The 20,527-nt window shown below is 27.7% G+C and overlaps 1 protein-coding gene across 1 annotated transcript in view; it reads left to right on the top strand.

The window, feature by feature from the left end:
* Nucleotides 1–20,527, top strand: part of LOC136089512 (uncharacterized) — a 78,349-nt gene that overhangs the window by 35,971 nt on the left and 21,851 nt on the right. The window contains exons 4-6 of the mRNA XM_065815558.1: nt 1,903–1,991; nt 7,437–7,463; nt 16,758–16,831. Coding sequence (XP_065671630.1) covers nt 1,903–1,991; nt 7,437–7,463; nt 16,758–16,831 — 190 coding nt within the window. The remainder of the gene's footprint in view (nt 1–1,902; nt 1,992–7,436; nt 7,464–16,757; nt 16,832–20,527) is intronic.

Below are 20,527 nucleotides of genomic sequence, written 5' to 3'. Positions count from 1 at the left end.
CAAAATTCAAAAATTGAAAGATAATGTATTAATATTATATATTAAAAAAATGTGAGTTAATACATTTACAGAATTTAAAAATGAGTAATTACATCATGCAGAAATAATAATTCCAAAAGAAAAAAAAAACAAAAAAACATTCCGTTTAAGAAGTATACAGAAGAACAAAGGATCTTCAAAGACATTGTATATTGAAATTGCGTCTTTCAAATAGAAAGATATAAATTAAAAAAAAAAATACAAGTAAAGTTAAAGTAAGAGGAAGGTGAAGAAAGAAAGAAGAAGTGTATTTATAAATATTGCTCAGAGAGTAGTTAAATTAAAATAAAAGTTTATTCTGATTGGTTTATCTCCTGTAAATAAGCTTAGGAGATCACCAAAACAACAACTCAAAGTTAAGTTATAATACTGAGTATAAAACTATTAAGCTAATGGGTAAATGAAACCATCTTTAAGCTTATTCATAGTAAAGTGAAATCAGCTATTCAGAGGGCTCCCCTTGAAATTTCAATTGGTATTTGGATTCATGTTGTAATACATACACATAAGTAAACTACATATAATTTCAATAGAATTACAAGTTATGCAAATTGAGCAAATCTATAGTCAATCGCTAGAGTAAGATAAATATATGCATTTTATAATTAAACGCATAAACGCATGAGAGTGTAATTTGTGTATAAACTACATTTTCATGCGTTTATGCGTAAACTACTTTCTCATGCATTTCTACATATGAGAATGTAGTTGTATTTTACTATCATCAAGCAACAACTTGATGATTGTGAAATAAAAAAAAGTATTACCTAACCTAAAAGGTAAAGTTGAATATGAGAAAATTTTTAAATTGTAAGGTCATGAACAAACAAGTAAAATACTGATAAGTGTCAATGCAGAGCTTGTAGAAAAGCTTGAGTAAACTCTAATGTTTATAATGTTTGTAAACTATTGGTTTACAAAAAATTTAGTATAATATTGATAGTTTTGAGTGTAGAAAATATACTTTTTTTGTCGATAGAGAATTTAAAAAAAAGTATTATAATATTATGTATTGGAAAAATATAGCGTGATGGTAAGTTTATTTAGCATGTAGATACAAGTAAATCACATGGAGTAAGAGACTTTTTGAATGTGCTCAGGCACACTCAAGCACATTTAAATAATTTCTAATATTAACAGTGCATAGTTAAAGGTTCGAGAAATGTTGTACACCAAATGCATCTAGAGTTATAATGTATATTAGTGAGACATGAGTGGTAAAAATTAATGATGTCAAGCGTGTTATAAAAAAAACAGAAAATAAACAATGATGGTGAGTTAAAAACATGCCAAAACTCATAATATTAAGAAAAGATATAATGATCTTAGACAGAGATTTAGAGTAATAGTTGCATTCAATACATTGCGTCAGAGAGTTTAATATCAATAATGACTTAGAGTATCAAAAACCAAATATAAAACACGTGTATAATATATTTTTTTAATACAAATATTTTTATTAGGTTATTTCATCAGTTATAAACTATATAAGCTAAATTAGACTGCCAAGATTTCCGTCCTGTAGATAATTTAATTAAAAAAGAAAAGTTTAAAGCAAAGTACTAAACAAACTTAACTAATTACAATTTTTCATGTATTAAAAATTGACTATAAAAAAATAATTAAATTATAAAAATGACCCTCAATATATTTTAAATCTTACTAAAAAAATTCCAAAGCTCAACGGAGTTACTTAATTACATAAAATGTAAATATATATTGTTTTAAAATTTTATGTAATAAATGTTTTGATTTTTTTAACATATAAATTTCAAATTTGATGTTAGAGTTAATTCAAAGGATTATAATAACATTTGAAAAATATCATTAATAAAGTTCTAAACAATATATTAATAATTTCAGGTGGAGCTGCAATGACAGTATTTGACATTGGCATTATGTTGTTAATTTCAAGTATTTTGTTTTTAATAGTACAATTTGGTACTTCAAAGGTTTGTGTAAATTATGATAAAAATTAGAAATAAATTTATTAAATGTTGGGAATATTGAGGTATATATATATATATATAATATATATATATATATATATATATATATATATATATATATATATATATATATATATATATATATATATATATATATATATATATATATATATATATATATATATATATATATATATATATATATATATATATATATATATATATATATATATATATATATATATATATATATATATATATATACAGTGTCTCAAAATATTATTCGACCAAACATTTTTTTAAATATTTTTCCTAAAAAAAGTGCTGTATATTCGTAACTTTACACTTTTTTGGTAAACTCAAGGTTGATAAGTATTTAATAACATGTTTTTAAATAGATTCTATTTTTTTTAATAAAAAATATGAATCACAAAGTTTTCAGTCTCAAAATAAAGGAACTTAGGTTGCTTTCTTATTGTCAAGAAAAATTTTGACCAAATACATTTTTTGTTTCATAATAAATTATTGTATAACAAAACAATTATTTTAATACTTTATTGGGCCTCCCTTTGGTTAGACTGCAGCTTGAAGACGTCAAGGCATTGATTCGAATAATGATTTCGTTTCTTCTGGTTGAATCATTTTCCAGGCTTCTTCAATGCCACTTTAAATAATCTTCTTTGGAAAATGACCAATCTTCATATTTTCGGTCTAAAAATTTCCACAAATGTTCAACGGGATTAAGATCCGGTGATTGTGTGGGCCATTTTAAGACCTCAACATTATTTTAGCAAACCACTCCTTGGTTTTAGTGGCACTATGCTTGGGATGGTTATCTTGCTGAAATAGAAAATCAGATCCTAGCCAAAGTTTTTGAACAGATGACTTCAAATTTAGCTTTAATATATATCTGTGTTGCCCCTGATCCATTATACTATCAATAGATTGGAGTTTTCAGACACAACTTCCAAGCCATTGACCCCCATACCACGTTTTCGCCACCATATTTGACAGTTCCTTTTACGCAGCTTAGCTCGTAGGCTTTTTTTCAAACTTTTTGGGTTCCTTCAGATAACTTTAAGTTGAATTTCGATTCGTCGCTCCACAAGATCTTTTTCTAAAAACTTAACGGCATGTTTTTAAACTTCTTAGCAAACTCCATTCTTTTTTCATATCTTTCTTACTCAAATATGGTTTATTAAGCACAAGTCGTCCTTGAAATTCCTGATCTCGGATGCGATTTCTGATTGTCTGATAATTTGATTCCATAATTCGCTTCTGCTTGTTCAGTCAGCTTTCGAGCAGAAATAAAATTATTTTTCTTGACGTTTTGTAATTAAGTTTCAATCGAAACTCTAAAAAATCTTTTTTTTACAACCCTGCCCTTTTTTTGTGGCTGTTGTTCCAATCAAATTATACTTCTTCATTATGTCGGATACTGTATTATGAGGAATTCCAGTCTCTTGCTTCACCTGACGAATTGTTTTACTCTGATTGACTAGATCGACAGCTAACTTTTTCTGAGAAACAGTCCAGTGACGTTTATCTTCAACCATTTTACTTAAAAAACACATCATACCTTATTTTATACAAAACTTATTTTACTTTAAATAAACATTTATTTTAAGGAATATCTTTTTTCTAAAAACGTCTGATGGCACCCCCTAAACGTGTTCTATGTAATAAATTAGTTCTACATTTCAGAAGTTTTTGAATAAAAAAAATTTTAATTTGTTACTCAAGGCCCTTAAAATCAGACGGGTGCCTAATATTTATTAAAAAAAGTTTTTTATAAGCGCATAATGTTGGGTCTCAAAAGTAGTAAAATTTTATAAAAATTTTCAAAATAATAAAAAAAGTTTATGAAAACACAAATTAAAAAAGTTACTTTGGAAAAACTGCAATAAAATGTACATCATTATTTTTTGTTAAAAAACAATAGTTTTAAGCTATAAAAATTAAACTAATGATTTTTATAAAAAATGATTATTGTTTTTGGATGTTTTACAAAATTTCACTTCTTTTGAGAACCAACATGATATACTGTAAAAGAACTTTTTTTTTCAAAATATTAGGGACCCGTCTGATGTTTAATGGTCTTGAGCAACCCCTAAAAATATTATTTCTTTAAAATTTTTTAAATGCAGTATTAATTTATTACAAAAAACACATTTAGGGGGTGCCATCAGACATTTTCAAAAAGTGTTGTTTTTATAACCACCCTAATATATATATATATATATATATATATATATTATATATATATATATATATATATATATATATATATATATATATATATATATATATATATAAATATATATATATATATATATATATATATATATATATATATATATATATATACATACATTTATATCTATATACATTAGGGTGATGCCTTATATACAACTTACTTTTGCCTGTATCATAATTTGATGAGCTTTCATTGAAGATTAAATAAAATATTGCATTAAAGGCGATTTGATAAACAAACCTCTCGCACAAAATGATTTTAAGATCTTTATTTACTAGCTTTTGGCCAAATTTTTGAAGTCACTGTAAGCATATACAAAATTGAACTCAAGCTGTAGTGTCACATGAATACAACATTATATAGGATCATCAAACGCACAAGGAAGTCAAATATTCTACTCTTGCATAACTTTGATGGCACGCTCACAGCACTGGTTGCTAAGGGCAATGTTGATCGGAGATTCATCTGTTTTCCAGCAAGTTTTCATGCAATTGAGAGCTTTTGGGTAGTCATTCAGAGCTTCAGATAGTTCTTTAAAATTTTCAAGGCAGAATAATTGATTGCTGAACCAATGGTCAGCCCATGAGTAAGAAATAAAGGAACAGATTTTACGCAACATGATCCGCGTTTCTGGCATCAGAATAAATGCAAGAAAGGCAAGAATTGCAGGAGAGTTCCAGCATACATTGCTGATGTTTGGAATCTGTTTGAAATTATTAATGTGGATCCTATTCCTCTCGGTTTAGTGATGGAAGACACAATTGAGGTAGTAGAGAAACTTCATGCATCTCTACAGCCTCCTATTTCCTTAATCTCAGTTTTACCGTTACTAAGATCTATGAAGCAAAACGTTGAACTTCCCACATGTACCTGATCAAACCATTTGTGTAAAACTAGCAAAGCTTCTGAAAGACTACGAGCGCTGCAGAAAAAAAAAACTTTAATTCATTGAATGAACTGTTTAACATGACCAAGATGAAAAGCGATTGGTTGTGTCGAGAGGATGAGAAACTCTACAAACTGCAAATTGGGAGTAAAGGTCACGTTTGTCATACCATCCACCCATCCAAACGAAATAAGGCAATGAAAGCGACTGTGTCCACAATTACCAGCTTAGCGCTACCTGATTGTTCCGAAAATAGCACGGACTCATCCAAAAACAGTACAGATTGTCCTTGGGAGCATGACAATACAGCATCAATAAGCAAAAGGAAGCATAACCCAATAGGCATTACAAGATGTATTGTTACATGCTCAAAGTTGTCGTTCCAGGGAGCAGCAGTGGTGTGTCGCTAGCTCTCTGGTGAGGAAATTGAAATCCCAAACCCATGTCAATTAGCAATCAACAAGGCTATCTACACGAGAGCTGCTCAGGTAAAGAAATATATGGCAAGCATGCTTCATCTGGAGAAGTGGAGCATACATTATGACGGCAAATATATTGAGGGCTTTGAATAATAGGCCGGGGTCCTCAAGAATGAATCTAAAGAAATTAAGTTGATTGCGCTAATATTGAAAAATGAGAAAGCTCAAACAATCGCAGAAGGACTCCAGGATGTGATAGAGGAGTTCAATCTGTGGGGATCAGTTGTGATTATTGTTGCCGAAAAAAACAAACGTGAATACTGGCAAGAAGACAGGCTGCAGCAAATTTTTAAAGAGAAAGATTACTCCAGACTCAAGTTCATCATTTACCTGCACCATGTGCTAGACCGCGTTCTTCGCAATGTTATCGACGATGAGCACCATGGGTCGACTAAATCACCAAACATCAAGTATTTTTTTGTGCAGGATTTGATGAGCATTTACGAAAAATTGAAAGCAGCCTTTAAGCTCTACAGAAATTAAAACGATCCTCTCTCTCCGTTCTTTAGCAGTGGATTCAAGAAATTTGAAGTGGTTTTTCAGGCGCATGCGACTCCGTTCGCTCAAGTGTGCTTCATAAATTGTCACGTTGCCTCTTATTGATTGGGCCTGAAACAGGGCTAAGTTCTTTGTTTAGGTTTCCTTGTTCTTCTCTATGTTAAAAAAGCTCTTCTTGAACAACATGTTGTCTTTTACTCAGCAACTGAAATCGGAAAGACCTTAACGTCAATATTAATTACGTAACAAATTCAAGAAACTGTTATTAAGTTTTTAATTGAACTGTTTTTGTTAATATATTTTATTTCAAAAGAAACAAATAGCAATTATAGAAAATGTAAAAAAGCAAAAACTAATAAAATATTATATGCTCAATTATTATTTGCGAAAGAGTTAAATGTAACTTACCAATTAATACGGAGATCTCTTTATACTTAAAGTAAAAAGAATGCACATTAATTGAGTAAGGCAATAATAATGTTGACATCAAATTAAGATAATTAAAACTCAACTATCCGTATTGAACACGCTTATATACCAGTTTATAGCAGACTGCAAAACAGCTGAAGAAAAATATAGAACTCTACAGAAGCTTCGCGAACAATATCTTCGCCGTGATGTCACTGTCATGACTGTTTGCGCATAGTGTTATACAATGTTTTGGAAAATTCTACACATTTCCCTGCTACATAAATTATTGCACAAGTTGGTTTCAAGATTTATGTTATGCAGTATATATATATGTATATATATATATATATATATATATATATATATATATATATATATATATATATATATATATATATATATATATATATATATATATATATATATATTAAATACAGTTACCTAAAATGCTAAAATGTCTACATAAAAATCAATTCGAAGTGGTTTGTGCGTGACTTTTTTTAATAGTTTAATGGAGAAAACGTAATTTTAGTCATTAATAGGCAAAAGTTCATTCATTTGTGTTACAGGAAACAATGTTTGAGAAAAAAATCGAAAAGTCATTACCCTATTATACATACATATATATCTATCGCCCTAATATACATAAATATATATCTATCTATCCATCTATCTACATATATATATATCTATCTATCCATCTATCTACATATATAAATATATACATATATATATATATATATATATAATATATATATATATATATATATATATATATATATATATATATATATATATATATATATATATATATATATATATATATATATATATATATGTTCCCATTTAAATAAAAAAGTCCCTGCGTATTTTTGATTATATATTTCATATTTTATTCTGAATTTTTTTTCTTTTAGTTACAATATAAGCTTGGAGCTAAAACGGTTGGTCTTGTTTGTTTTTTACTTATATTTGATTTTATGAATTTTATGTTCTCATGTCTTAAACATTTAAAAGTTGTAATGTCAAACTGCATACATGGCAATGTGTTTAATTTATTTTAAGTTTAAGCTTTAGCTATTCTTATAGTTAAAGCTATTTTTTGGCGTTTGTCATAACCTTTTAATATAGAATACAAAATGGCTATGAGGAGATTAATTGGATAAACGATTCAATATGCAAAGTTTAATTAAAATTTTACAATTTACGTGGTCATAACCAAAAGTTAACAAAGACGTACTGTAATAGTAATGCTACATTAATTTATTTTTGTGTGGAGTAGAAGCTTGGAACGGTTCACCGCTGTATATTATAGAATCAATAACAATTGATCAATTCAAAAATAAACTTGATAATTGAAACTATTAAAAAATTGTTTATCAATTAACACTAAATAAAGATTATATACATTAAAAAGTATATAATGCTATTATAAAAACATTTATAGCTGATAAAGCACAACATCTTTTGTTGTGCTCTTCAAATGATTTCATCAATTCTCACAGTGTATGCTATTATTATTCTTATTATTATTGTTATTATTAGTATTATTACTATTACTAATATTACTGTTGTTATAATGGTAATAATAATTATAACATAAGATAATAAATAAGAAAACAAAATTAATGCAAATTATTGTAGTAATAAGTATGTTTACAATAGTTACAAATAAAAAATTATTATAATAAAAAATATTAAAATGGTAGTTTTGAGCATAAAATTATTTATAATAATAAGTTAAAGTTAATAAGAAATTTGATCGAGTTAGTGACACCAGTTTTTAAAAATAAAATAAGTAATAATTGATGATAATTGTAGTAATAACAAAACAAAAATTAAAAAAAAAAAATTAATAGTAAGTATAATAATGTCTAAAACTTAGAATACAATGTTTTTCAGAATTTTGTTAAACTGATTTTGTTTAAGAAGGATAAAGGTATTTTGGGATGTAGTTTTTTGGACTCATTCAAAATGCATACAAGGCTCTTGTTCTAATCACAGACGCACTGATAAACAATAGAATGTTTACCATACAACTGTGTTTTATAAGAAAGTATATTTAGTTATCCATTGTTTATATTTCTAGTAGAGTAGGAATGTCCTAGTCAACTTTTTCTGAACATGTCTGTAATAGAAAATTGTAAATTTTCAAGGTGTCACAAACAAAAATAAGATTAGCATTCTTTACTACTGCTGGAAATGTTGCAGTTTTTATGTTTTTTGAGAACTTCAATGTATCCGATATATTTGGTTGGAAGTTTATTAATCTAATAGACTTATGTTGAGACGATAGCAAACTGTTAATGCAACAGTTTCCAACTTGACTCCAAACTTGAAAACAACTGCTAAGATAAGATGAGAATAAGGCATAGTAAATAATCTTAAATGTTACTTTATCAACATAATGACAAATTACTGAAAGCATACCGTTAGCTCAAGTTTCTTTCTTAGTTCATCAACGTGAAAGTTCTAAGAAAGATTGCAGTCAATTTCGCTCCAAGATATTTAATAACTCTCAAAGGATATAGCCGTTTATTATTAGTTTACAGAGTTGGTTAGGTCGTTAAAGTGAACAGAGTTGGTTAGTTCGTTTAAGTATAATAAAATCAAAAAAAGGCCAAGAACAGAACCTTGAGGAAAACCACACAAAACAGATTTATTACTAGAATTAAAACCATTTCAACTTACAAACTATTTTTGATCTAAAAGATAAGATCTCAAAACCAGTCATTTTCAATACCGCGAATTCCGTAATGTTCTAATTTAGAAATCAAAATAATATGGCAGGCCCAACAACACTGGGGGGAGGGGGGGGAGGGGGGAGAGGGAAGAGGACTTTGTTTAGATATTAATTAATGTGCACCAGTACTGCGAAGCCCATGTCGTGAGCTATGTATGGGGAGCGGTATCGAAAGCTTTTTGTTAATCAATGAAAACACCAGAAACGAAATGACCTGTATTAAGAGCTTTTCTGATATTTTCTGTGATACTTAATAACGCATAATATTTAAAATGCTTTGATCAAAAATCAAATTGAAAATTTTTTAAACAGTTAAACGAGTTTAGAAAAGATTACACTCTAGAATATATAAGTATTTCAAGAAGCTTTCTAATGTGAAATAAAAGAAAAATAGGTCTGTAGTTAGTGCATAATAGTTTAGAGCCGATTTTAAATATTGGGATAACGCAAGCTAATCTTAAAAAGTTTATAATTTTTTTCCCTCGATAACATTTTACAGTATTACTAATTAGTTTATCTATCATTTAACTTTATTTTTGATTTTTATTATTTTTCTCTTAAGTTTTGTTGTTTACAACTAATTATATTGTTTTTACATTTTATATGTTGCTTATGTTGTTTAAAGTTTTGTTTATGTATAAAGTTCTATATATATCTTCTACTTTATTGTAACGTATTCGTAAATTAGTTTGTTTATGAAGGTTCCGATGAAAAGATCTTAGTGATCTTCTATCGGAAATCTAGTTCACACTATTATCACACTTTGTGTATATATATATATATATATATATATATATATATATATATATATTTGTAAAGTACTTTTAATAGTTTATTAAAAGTACTTTACAATCATGACTAATATTGTAAACTGGAAAAAAAATAAAGGCAAATAAATAGTTATCTTTAGATGAATAATTTAAGGGGCATTTCGCAATCTAAAATCACTGTTGTTTCAGTAAAAAATGTTTGGAAACATGAATTTGTAACATTGAACTTTATAATGTCATCAATCAACGAAAAAAATGTCGTAAGGTATCAAAAACAGATGTTGTCAAATTTTTTGTAATAATTTTATTAGTTATTAAATTAGAAAAAATATTAACAATAATTTTAGCTGAGTGATCAGGAATTTAAGTCGGCACATTGATAAAAAGGAAAATACTATATAAAGATAAAAAGTTCAAAAAATCAGGCGTGACAATGTCATTATTTCATTGTATCAAATCAATGAAAAATCACCAAGTAAGAAACCAGATTTATTTTCAGCATATATTTTTTGAAGTAGGGCGGGTATGATATTATTTAAAACATTGATATCCATGCAAGGATGTTCAAAGACTTTTTAGAAAAATAATTTAACAAATGTAGATTCTAAATAGTAGGGTGTGTAAATTATCTCTTTGTTTGTATATCGTTACAACAGTCAGCATCCTTCTAATCCACAATCTGCTATTAAAAACAAAAATATTACTCTAAAAGAAAATCTCTCTCAACAGCCAAAGTCATTATCTCTGGGTTCATCAAAAAAAAAACGGATTTACATCCAAGCGTAGTCAAGCACGGTTCAGAAGCCAATATAGCTATCATCACAGCAGACAACAAAAATGCCAAAAATGTAGAAACGAAATCTCAAAGAGATATTGTTGCTGGCTTTTAAAAATCCTCTGACAGTAATCAAAAGCCAAGTTCATAGTGTGATCAAAAACTTTCAGTTTTTTGGTTCAATGTATGCTCAAAACAACTTATCTAAAATGTTGCATTTAATGTTGTTGGGCATTTTTCAATTCATTTATTAAATAAGTTCCACATTACCACCAATTTAACTACAATAGCAACTAAACCAAATAAATTAGTCATAATTGAGTTTGCCTCAAATAAGCACCGCAAAGTTCTCTGATCTAAAGTGCAAAACAACTCGCCTCAATAGAAAAATACTTTTGCATTTTTCCAGACAGTATTTAAATTAATAAACCTCTTAGACAAGAAACATTTAGCAGCTTAAACAAAAAGTTTGTTAACGAAAATGCAGCAATACTGGCACAAAATTTAATTAAAAAACTCTTTTGATTTGTCATCCGCAACAAAATAATCAAATACATCGACATATCCAAAACAATCAACATAATTGGAAGAGAGAGAAACCTATTCCTCAAAAGAAGATAAGCGGCTGACGCCGTTCAATTGCTCTTAGCATCTTACTAGTTCAGCAACCATTAACAAGGCCAGCTTATGCATTAAATTACCTCATCTTTCGTTCTGCAACATCAGTGCCACCTTCTTTCATGCCTCTTGTAAAGAAAACTGCTACAAGGTTTCAAGCGCTTTTTTCAATGCTGAAACATAAATATAGACCAAAAAACACAATAGTATCAAATTCTGCAGTTAATTTCAATTTCCCTGAGAATACTTGTACTTCTAGGTCAGTTTTCTTCTCTAATAAAATCAGTAAAAAATTTTATTTGTTTCTTTTTTTAAGGAATGCCATTTTCACCAAATTGTCACCGTACCAACATCCAAAACAGCTAATCATTCTATGACAAGCACTCTTGATCTCATTATACGTGGCTAACCATATCGCGTTAAGGAAATCAACATCGTTCCTCCATTCGGCTTGCCTGAACAACATAATTGCTATATCACCTGGCAATACAAACTGAATTCCGGTGTCATTAAATAAATTAACCCCCATACCAAATTAACTTCCGTTGCGTAAAAAATTACCCGAGGAGTTAATCTATTTCAAAATAGATTATTTCAAAATAGATTAACTCCCCTTAAAATAAATTAACCCCTATCGGCGAAACAAATTAACTCCCCATAATATTTTAACTTCCTTGGAACAACTTATACAAATTACAAAAAAAGTGTTTTAACTAAATGTTTTCCAAATAAGTTGTTTTTAAATCTGTTAATTAGTTATTGATATGGATATAAACTATATTTCTACTTTTATTATATCATGTATTAATAGTGGCAATATATATGTATATATATATATATATATATATATATATATATATATATATATATATATATATATATATATATATATATATATATATATATATATATATAAAAATCTATATCTATATATATATATATATATATATATATACAGTTACGATCAAAAGTTGGAACATTATATAAAAACCACAAGTTTTTATTAAATCATTATTTTATTTTATCAAATATATTAGTAACCATTACAATTGACAAAAATAATATCCTTGAAACAGTAGTAAATGTTTGTGAATTGTTTAATTGAAGTTAATATTTACTATGATGTCCTTTAGCATTTAAACAATTAGCTAAGCGAGTAGGCATAGAGTAAATTAACTTTCTCAAATATTTAGGAGTCATAAGTTGAGTCCGTACCTGCCTAGTTTTTTCTTGTACATCATCAGAAGATGAGAGTCTTAGTTTTTAAAATACATTTTTAAGATGATTTCAGCATTTTCGAATAAGATTGAGGTTGGGTGAGTTACCAGGATGGGGGCCAATGATCTCAACCCCATTCTCACGTAAACAACTGCTTAGAATTTTGGCCCTGTGAAAAGGTGCTCCATCATGCTGAAAACTGTAGGTATTTATGATTTTATGAAAATTTTAAGCCTTTTTTAAGTATTTGAAGATAAATATGGCTGTTAATTGTGGTGTTAAAAGGCGTAAACCATAAACCAGCACTTTGATTTGCTGTAATGGCACCCCATATCATGATTTTAGGGCAATTTTTTACAGTAGAAAGCAAATACTGGGGGTCGTATTGTTGGCAAGGTGGGCGTCTCATGCTTGTAGAATGACAACCAAATTGTTTGATTAGTGATTTGTTGCTATATATTACATCCTCCGAACCTTCCGCTGACCAGTGCTTGTATTTTTGACAAAAGGCAATACGGTCTCTAATATTGTTTTGAGAAAGGCAAGGTTTTCTTTTGTCAAAACATAATTATTTAAGTTAAACTGTTTGCACAAATGGCTTCTAATTTTCGCAACACTTGGTGCAACACCATTTGGGAATATCTAAGATAAATTTACAAAAGCCTTGGCTAACAGATGTGCTTTTGCATAACGATGAATGAAGTTATTTGCCTTTGAGTAGCCATCTTTGGTCATCCAGCTCTAGCTTTGCTTATATAATTACATGTTTCTTGATATTGGTTTAATGTTTTTTTAATGCAGCTATGCATTATAAAAACATTAATACAATATAAAAACGTGCATTAAAACGTGCAGCAATAGAAGTCAGGGTCAATCCTTGCTCACATAAAATAACAATCTGTATATATATATATATATATATATATATATATATATATATATATATATATATATATATATATATATATATATATATATATATATATATATATATATATATATATATGTTATATATATATATATATATATATATATATATATATATATATGTATATATATATATATATATATATATATATATATATATATATATATATATATATATATATATATATATATATATATATATATATATATATATATATATATATATATAAGGGAAGTGGAGACATAACAGCCCCCGTAACGTTTAGATTAATGGAATATGAAAATAAAAACGGCATGCGTTTTTTTAACAGTGTATTTCGATAAACACATCATTAAGCTTTAAATTCCTACAATTAAGAAAAAAATAAAGCGGTTTTTGAAAATGTTATGACACAAAAATTAGACTTAGTGAAAAAAAACGGTTGTGCCCCAACCTTGTTTTTCAAAATATATATATATATATATATATATATATATATATATATATATATATATATATATATATATATATATATATATATATATATATATATATATATATATATATATATATATATATATTTATATATATATATATATATATATATTTATATATATATATATATATATATATATATATATATATATATATATATATATATATATATATATATATATATATATATATATATATATATATATATATATATATATATATATATATATATATATATATATATATATAGGGAAGTGGGGTCATAACAGCCCCCTTAAGGTTTAGATTAATGAAATATGAAAATAAAAATGACCTGTGTTTTTTTATTAGTGTATTTCAACAACCAACACCAACAACAAAAACAAAAAAAATTTTAATTTTAGCAATTTAGAAAAAAATGTAACAGTTTTTGAAAATGTTATTAAACAAAAATCACAAAATTTGCTGGGGGCATACTTTTGTGGTACAATTTCTGCAAGTGTATCATTTTTTGTTTTTACAGGCTTGTCAACTGTTTGAGCGTTTTTTTTTTTTTTTAGTTTTTATAACCATCTTTTTCGCCAGTTCCGCTTTATATGGTGAACTGGTGAGTATAGCTGTTTTGCCTTTTTGGCATCGTTTGCGAGTTTGCTGAGTTTTCCCATTTGAAATACTTACAATTTCTGCTGGTGAAGCAGTTGTGAATGAAACCATAGATGTCGAAGACAAAGTTTTTTGATTCAGAGCAAGATGTCAGGGATAATTCTTGCAGTGAAATAGTTTGTGCTTGAGACTTAGTAGTTTGATTTGGTGTTGATGAATCCATCTCAAGAAATGACCTGTTGGTTGTTTCTGAAGGCTCAAACATCCAATCATCAAAATCTTCAGGATTAAGTGGACTTGATCCAGTCTTTCTAAAATAATTCACAGCTGTCAATATGTTTGCAGATTTCATATGAGCTATTCCAAATAGCTCTGGAATCTGATATTCGGTCACGACTCTAGAATAATGTGTACGCAGCCATATACAAACTTCATTCGAATAGTTGCTACTAAATGGTGCCATGAAGGAGACATCTAGTGGCTGAAGACGGTGTGAACAATGGGTGGAAAGCAAATAACAGTAACATAATTGTCACGTGCTTTCATTAGGAACTCCATATTTTTTGTATGCGTTGCATGACCATCTATTAATAGCAGTACAGGCCTTTTTTTGGATGGCATTACAAAGGACAGAAAATGGTCAACCGCTTCAAAAATAAATCTGCTTGCATCCAACCTCTAGGGTGATTTGCTTTAGCCAATGATAGTTGTAACCCTTAAAGACAATTTTTATACATAAATAGTAAACTCTCTTAACAACCAATTTCAAACAATTTTCAGCAAAGAGTTTTCCAAAGACAATCTTTTCCACTTTGATTGTAAGACTAACATGATCCTCAATAGAATGACATTCGACACTCATGCCACTCTAATTGAACTCTAATCACTTGATATTTCTAAACCCCTTGATGTACACAATCGTGTTTTCGTTTTATTTAAAGAAGGGCTGAAGAATGAACTCATAAAACTACAGACCAGTATCCCTCACCTCAATACCGAGTAAATAATGGAGACACTAGTTAAGAAAGTAATGATGCATCATTTAAAAGGAAACATTCTTCTATAAAATAGTCAATTAGTAATGTCAGGTTGTGCATTTTTGCACATAAAAATTATCTCATTTTGAGTACTTACTGGAGGTATTTGGCACTTGTTCAAAAAAAACTTAAATTACATTGAAAGAAACCACCTCTCATTGTGACATAAAAAAACAAATTACCAATGATCTAAAAGTAGAAAGGCAGTCCATCATTAATTTATAAAAAGCAAATCAAATGCTAGACTTCATAAAGTACACTTTTTAATCTTGTGATGATTCTTGATTGTAAAAAACCTACTCTACCTTTGTCTGTACTTTACTTAAGTTTGCAAATCCAGTTTCTAACTCTCATTTAGCGAAGGATGAGCAATTTATTAGGCTAATAAAATGCAGAGCTAAAAAAATACCATATAAACTTAAAAAGTTAGAATACAAGTCCACATGTTTTATACATGGTGACCTCATTCAAAAATACAAGATTATTAATAAGATTGATGTATTCAACAGGCAATTCCCACTCATCACATCTCCGCCAAAGAAAAAATTGCAGAGATTATACGCCGTGAAAAACACAGTAATAATTTAGCTCGTTTTAACATTTTTTAAAACCGCATTATCAATGCATTGAGCATCTAACCAGATATAATAATAAGTTCTATAATTGTCAGTAGCTTCAATGCGAAAATGTTACTACAGCTTGTAGCTTTTATTTTACTACTACTACAACTACTACTACTACTACTACTACTACTACTACTACTACTACTACTACTACTACTACTACTACTACTACTACTACTACTACTACTACTACTACTACTTCTACTACTACTACTTCTACTACTACTACTACTACTACTACTACTACTACTACTACTACTACTACTACTTAATAGTTAATTTGTAATAAGTTTAAAGCGATTTTTTTTTTAGGAATTTGGAAATAAATTTAAGTTAAATAAATTAAAAAACCCTGACATTAAAATAATTTTTGATAAAAAAAAATTTCAAAAACCATAATGTCAAAAGGTTTCAAATTTATTTTAAAAAGATATATTAAAGTTTAAGTTTATAAATTTATGTTCATTTAGATGTTTGTTGGGTGCAACTTTATTTTTGCTTGCATGACTGCATTATTACCATGCTCTACATTACCTCAAAATAGGTAAGTGTTTGTCTATATAATTTTTGATAAAAACAATTTTAAACTAATAAAGTTTTAAACTATCTAAATGTAATTTGATACATTTTCTGTTAAAATTTGTTTAGTGTTTTATAATTTTTTTTTTAACAAAGTTATCAACCAGAAAGAAATTACGCAATATTGGTGTTTAAGAATGACAATATTGGTTTTTAAGAATGTCATTTTAATTAGTTATACGGTAACAATCGAATTAACAAGGTTATTCATTATTATTTGAGGTTCATCATAGTTTTTACACCAACTGGCCAGTGAATAAGTTGAATACAAAAGTTTTATTTAGTTTTTAGAATTTTAAGTTAAAGTTAGGGTTAGGATTTTCATTTATGATAACATTAGTTTTTTATAAATTTAAAAAATATATACTTTAGCTAAAATGTTTTCTTAAAACATATATCATATACTGATATTTATTCTTGAATACCAAAAGGGAGTCATATACACTAGTGATAAAATGTTTATGAGCCAAGACGATAAAATATTTATGAGCCAAGGTTTTTCTCGTCAGTATATCATCAACAAATCTCTTTTTTTAAAAGGCGTCAGTAAAATTTACACACACATTTCAAGAACCGGAAAAATTCTTTCTTTATCTTGAAGTAGCCAAAAACAAAAGACACATCAAGAATGAACAATTGTGACTGTTACTAAGAAAAAAACATTTATTTCACCACATAAATTAGAAAAAGTTTCAAACTTACTAGTTACTGTTATCCAAATGATTTCAGATTGAATGAGGTTAAAGTATGTGGGTAAGCAAAACCATTAAATTTAATGAATAATTCTTCTGGGTTTTAAGCCCTCCAAAGATAAGCCTCAGCAGTTTGTTGAAATAATCCATCGGTTAGATCAAAGTAAATTTGAACTAAAAATTGCTTAATGTTGCTGAATGGTTCTGTCAATCTTTTAGAATTAATGAGTTACTTCATATTTTATTAGGATGACTCTAATCATAATGCAAAAATTAGAAAGAAAAATTTCCCAACAAAATCGTAATAGTTTGCATTTTTATTTAATCAAAATATTAGGCATAACCTCACCATTTTAACAGAATGAAAAGAATGCTAAAAATATTTAAAAAAAAGAAGAGAGTAAACTAAAAAGGGTTAAACGTGAAAAGTTTTTTTTTAATAAATAAATGTGTAAAACGCGAACAGTTTATTAATGTAATTTTTATATAAATTAATTCTTTCACCAATTGCACATACTTCTCCATATAAAATATATAAAATTTAAAAAACGGCTCGACCAGTTATGCTTCTTGCCTGCAAAAGTAACAGTCTTAAATAACTCTCCAGTTGGATTAACTTTATACATTCTTACTATCACCTAATTACCACCCCTTTGTTTAATCTTCCATTTACAATGTTTACCATCAGATATAAAATGATGTCTACACACGAATGGCAATGTGCTTTTGCATTTTCAGTATTTAACTTAAACCATGCCGTTAAGTGCGTATCACGTTGAGCTGCACGATCTAAAGCCTTTTTTCTATTTATGCTCTAGAATATACTAATTGATTTTCATGTAGATGAACTTTAAGGAGTATAATTGTGTGTGACATATGACATATTGGATACTCGAAAATTCCTCAAAATGCTTCAGGTGCACTAACATAACGACAATCTAAAAAGTGTTTACTTTATCAAGATTTATGTTCATTTATTAAATTATTGGCATAGTCGCAACCCTTGTATATGTGTTTGTACAAATATTTAACAGCCTTAACAGACATGTAAGCTTCAAAATTAATGTGAGCTTAATATTTCTTTGATAACCATGGATTGTAAGGTACCACCCAGCAATTATCTACATTGTTATCTATAATATTAATAACAAAACCACCATCACGACGTCTGTAGCGTGGATAACCATTAAGAACTGCTACTGTGTTAGTATTAAATTCTTTTAGATACTCTTTTTTTACTGCACACCCCATTGTTCATGCACGGAGAATTCGGATTAAGTATACCACATGGACCGTGAATCATGCAAGTTTTAAAAACTTCATGAAAGCTGAAGAACTAAACAACTACTTTGTTTATATTGGCCGAAATTTGGCATCTAAAATTCCTAATAACTCTATTCCATTCGATTCATACTTAAAAACTAATAATAAATTTATGGATGAAACTGATATAAAACTAAGTGAGTTGAGAACTGCTTTTAGCAGTCTCAAAAGTAAAAATAGTGAAGGTTTTGATAAAATTAGTGTCGATATTGTAAAATCAGTATTTGACGTCATTGAACCTTCTTTATTTCACATTTTCAATCTCTCATTAAAGTCAGGTATTATTCCTGATAAGTTAAAAATTGCCCATATTTTACCAGTTTTTAAATCTGGAGATAAGTCAAATAATTTAAATTACAGGCCTATATCAACATTACCATGTTTCTCAAAATTGATGGAGAAAATAATAATCACAAACTTTATAATCATCTAACTGAGAATGATATGTTGTGTTGCAAACAATTTGTCTTTAAAAATAAACATTCTACTGAACACGCAGTAGTTGAAATTTCCAATCGAATATCTAACGCCTTAGGTAATGACTGTTTTACATTAGGAGTTTTCATTGATCTGTCCAAAGCTTTTGATACCGTAAATCACTATATTCTAATAACAAAACTCGAAAACTACGGAGTGAAAAATAAAAACTTACTTTGGATTTTTAAAATTTTTTAGACTTAATTTTGTTTGCTGATGATTCTAATCTTTTTTTTCTCACAGATTTGTTAAATCACTTTTATAATAGTTAACGAACGGCTATGTAAAGTTAGTGAGTGGTTTGAAAGTAAAAAACTTTTACTAAATGCCGATAAAACAAAATATATACTTTTTCATAAAGTAAGTAAATCTGAAAATATTCCTCTTAAATTACCAGATCTTAAAATTAATAACACTTTCATTAAAAGAGAATCATTCATAAATTTTTTAGGAGTAGAATTGGATGAAAAGTTACTGTGGTATCCACATATAAATAGTATTGAAAAAAAAATTGCAAAAATAATATTGAAATGATGTTTAGGGCTAAACCTTTTCTAAATATATCATCCCTGAAAAAATTGTTTTTTGCCTTTATCCATAGTTAGTTGTCTTATTGTAATATTGTTTAAGGTAGTACTAACCATACAAAGATAAAGAAACTACAACAAACAAAAACATGCGTGCAAAGGCTACAGAAGCTACAACAAACAAAAACATGCGTGCAGAATAGTATTTGGAGCCGACAGAAGAGTTCCTTGCGAACCACTTTTACGTGTGCTCGGTGTTTTAAATGTTTATAAACTTAATTTACACCAAGTTTTATTATTTATGTTTAAAACAAAAAATGGATTATCTCCAAAAATATTTCAATCTTATTTTAATAAAATTAACCCTAAATACGCAACAAAGTTTTCAGATAACAATATTATTGTTTCAAAATATAAATTAAAATGAACTTCCTATTTAATTAAATACCACGGACCTAATCTGTAGAAAAAGATTCTAGATATTGTTAACAATAAACAGACTACATTAGAGTAATTTAAGGACGAATCAAAACGATTATTTTTATTCATGGATATATCCAACTTTAAATGTTTATTTTAAACTAAAAACATATAACTAATCATATGAAAAATAGATTTAATTGTATCAGTGACTAATATAAA

Source organism: Hydra vulgaris, chromosome 13 (genome assembly GCF_038396675.1).
Source record: "Hydra vulgaris chromosome 13, alternate assembly HydraT2T_AEP".
Taxonomy (NCBI): Eukaryota; Metazoa; Cnidaria; class Hydrozoa; order Anthoathecata; family Hydridae; genus Hydra; species Hydra vulgaris.
Note: the sequence above shows the minus strand (reverse complement) of the source record. Positions and strands in the feature narration are given on the sequence as shown.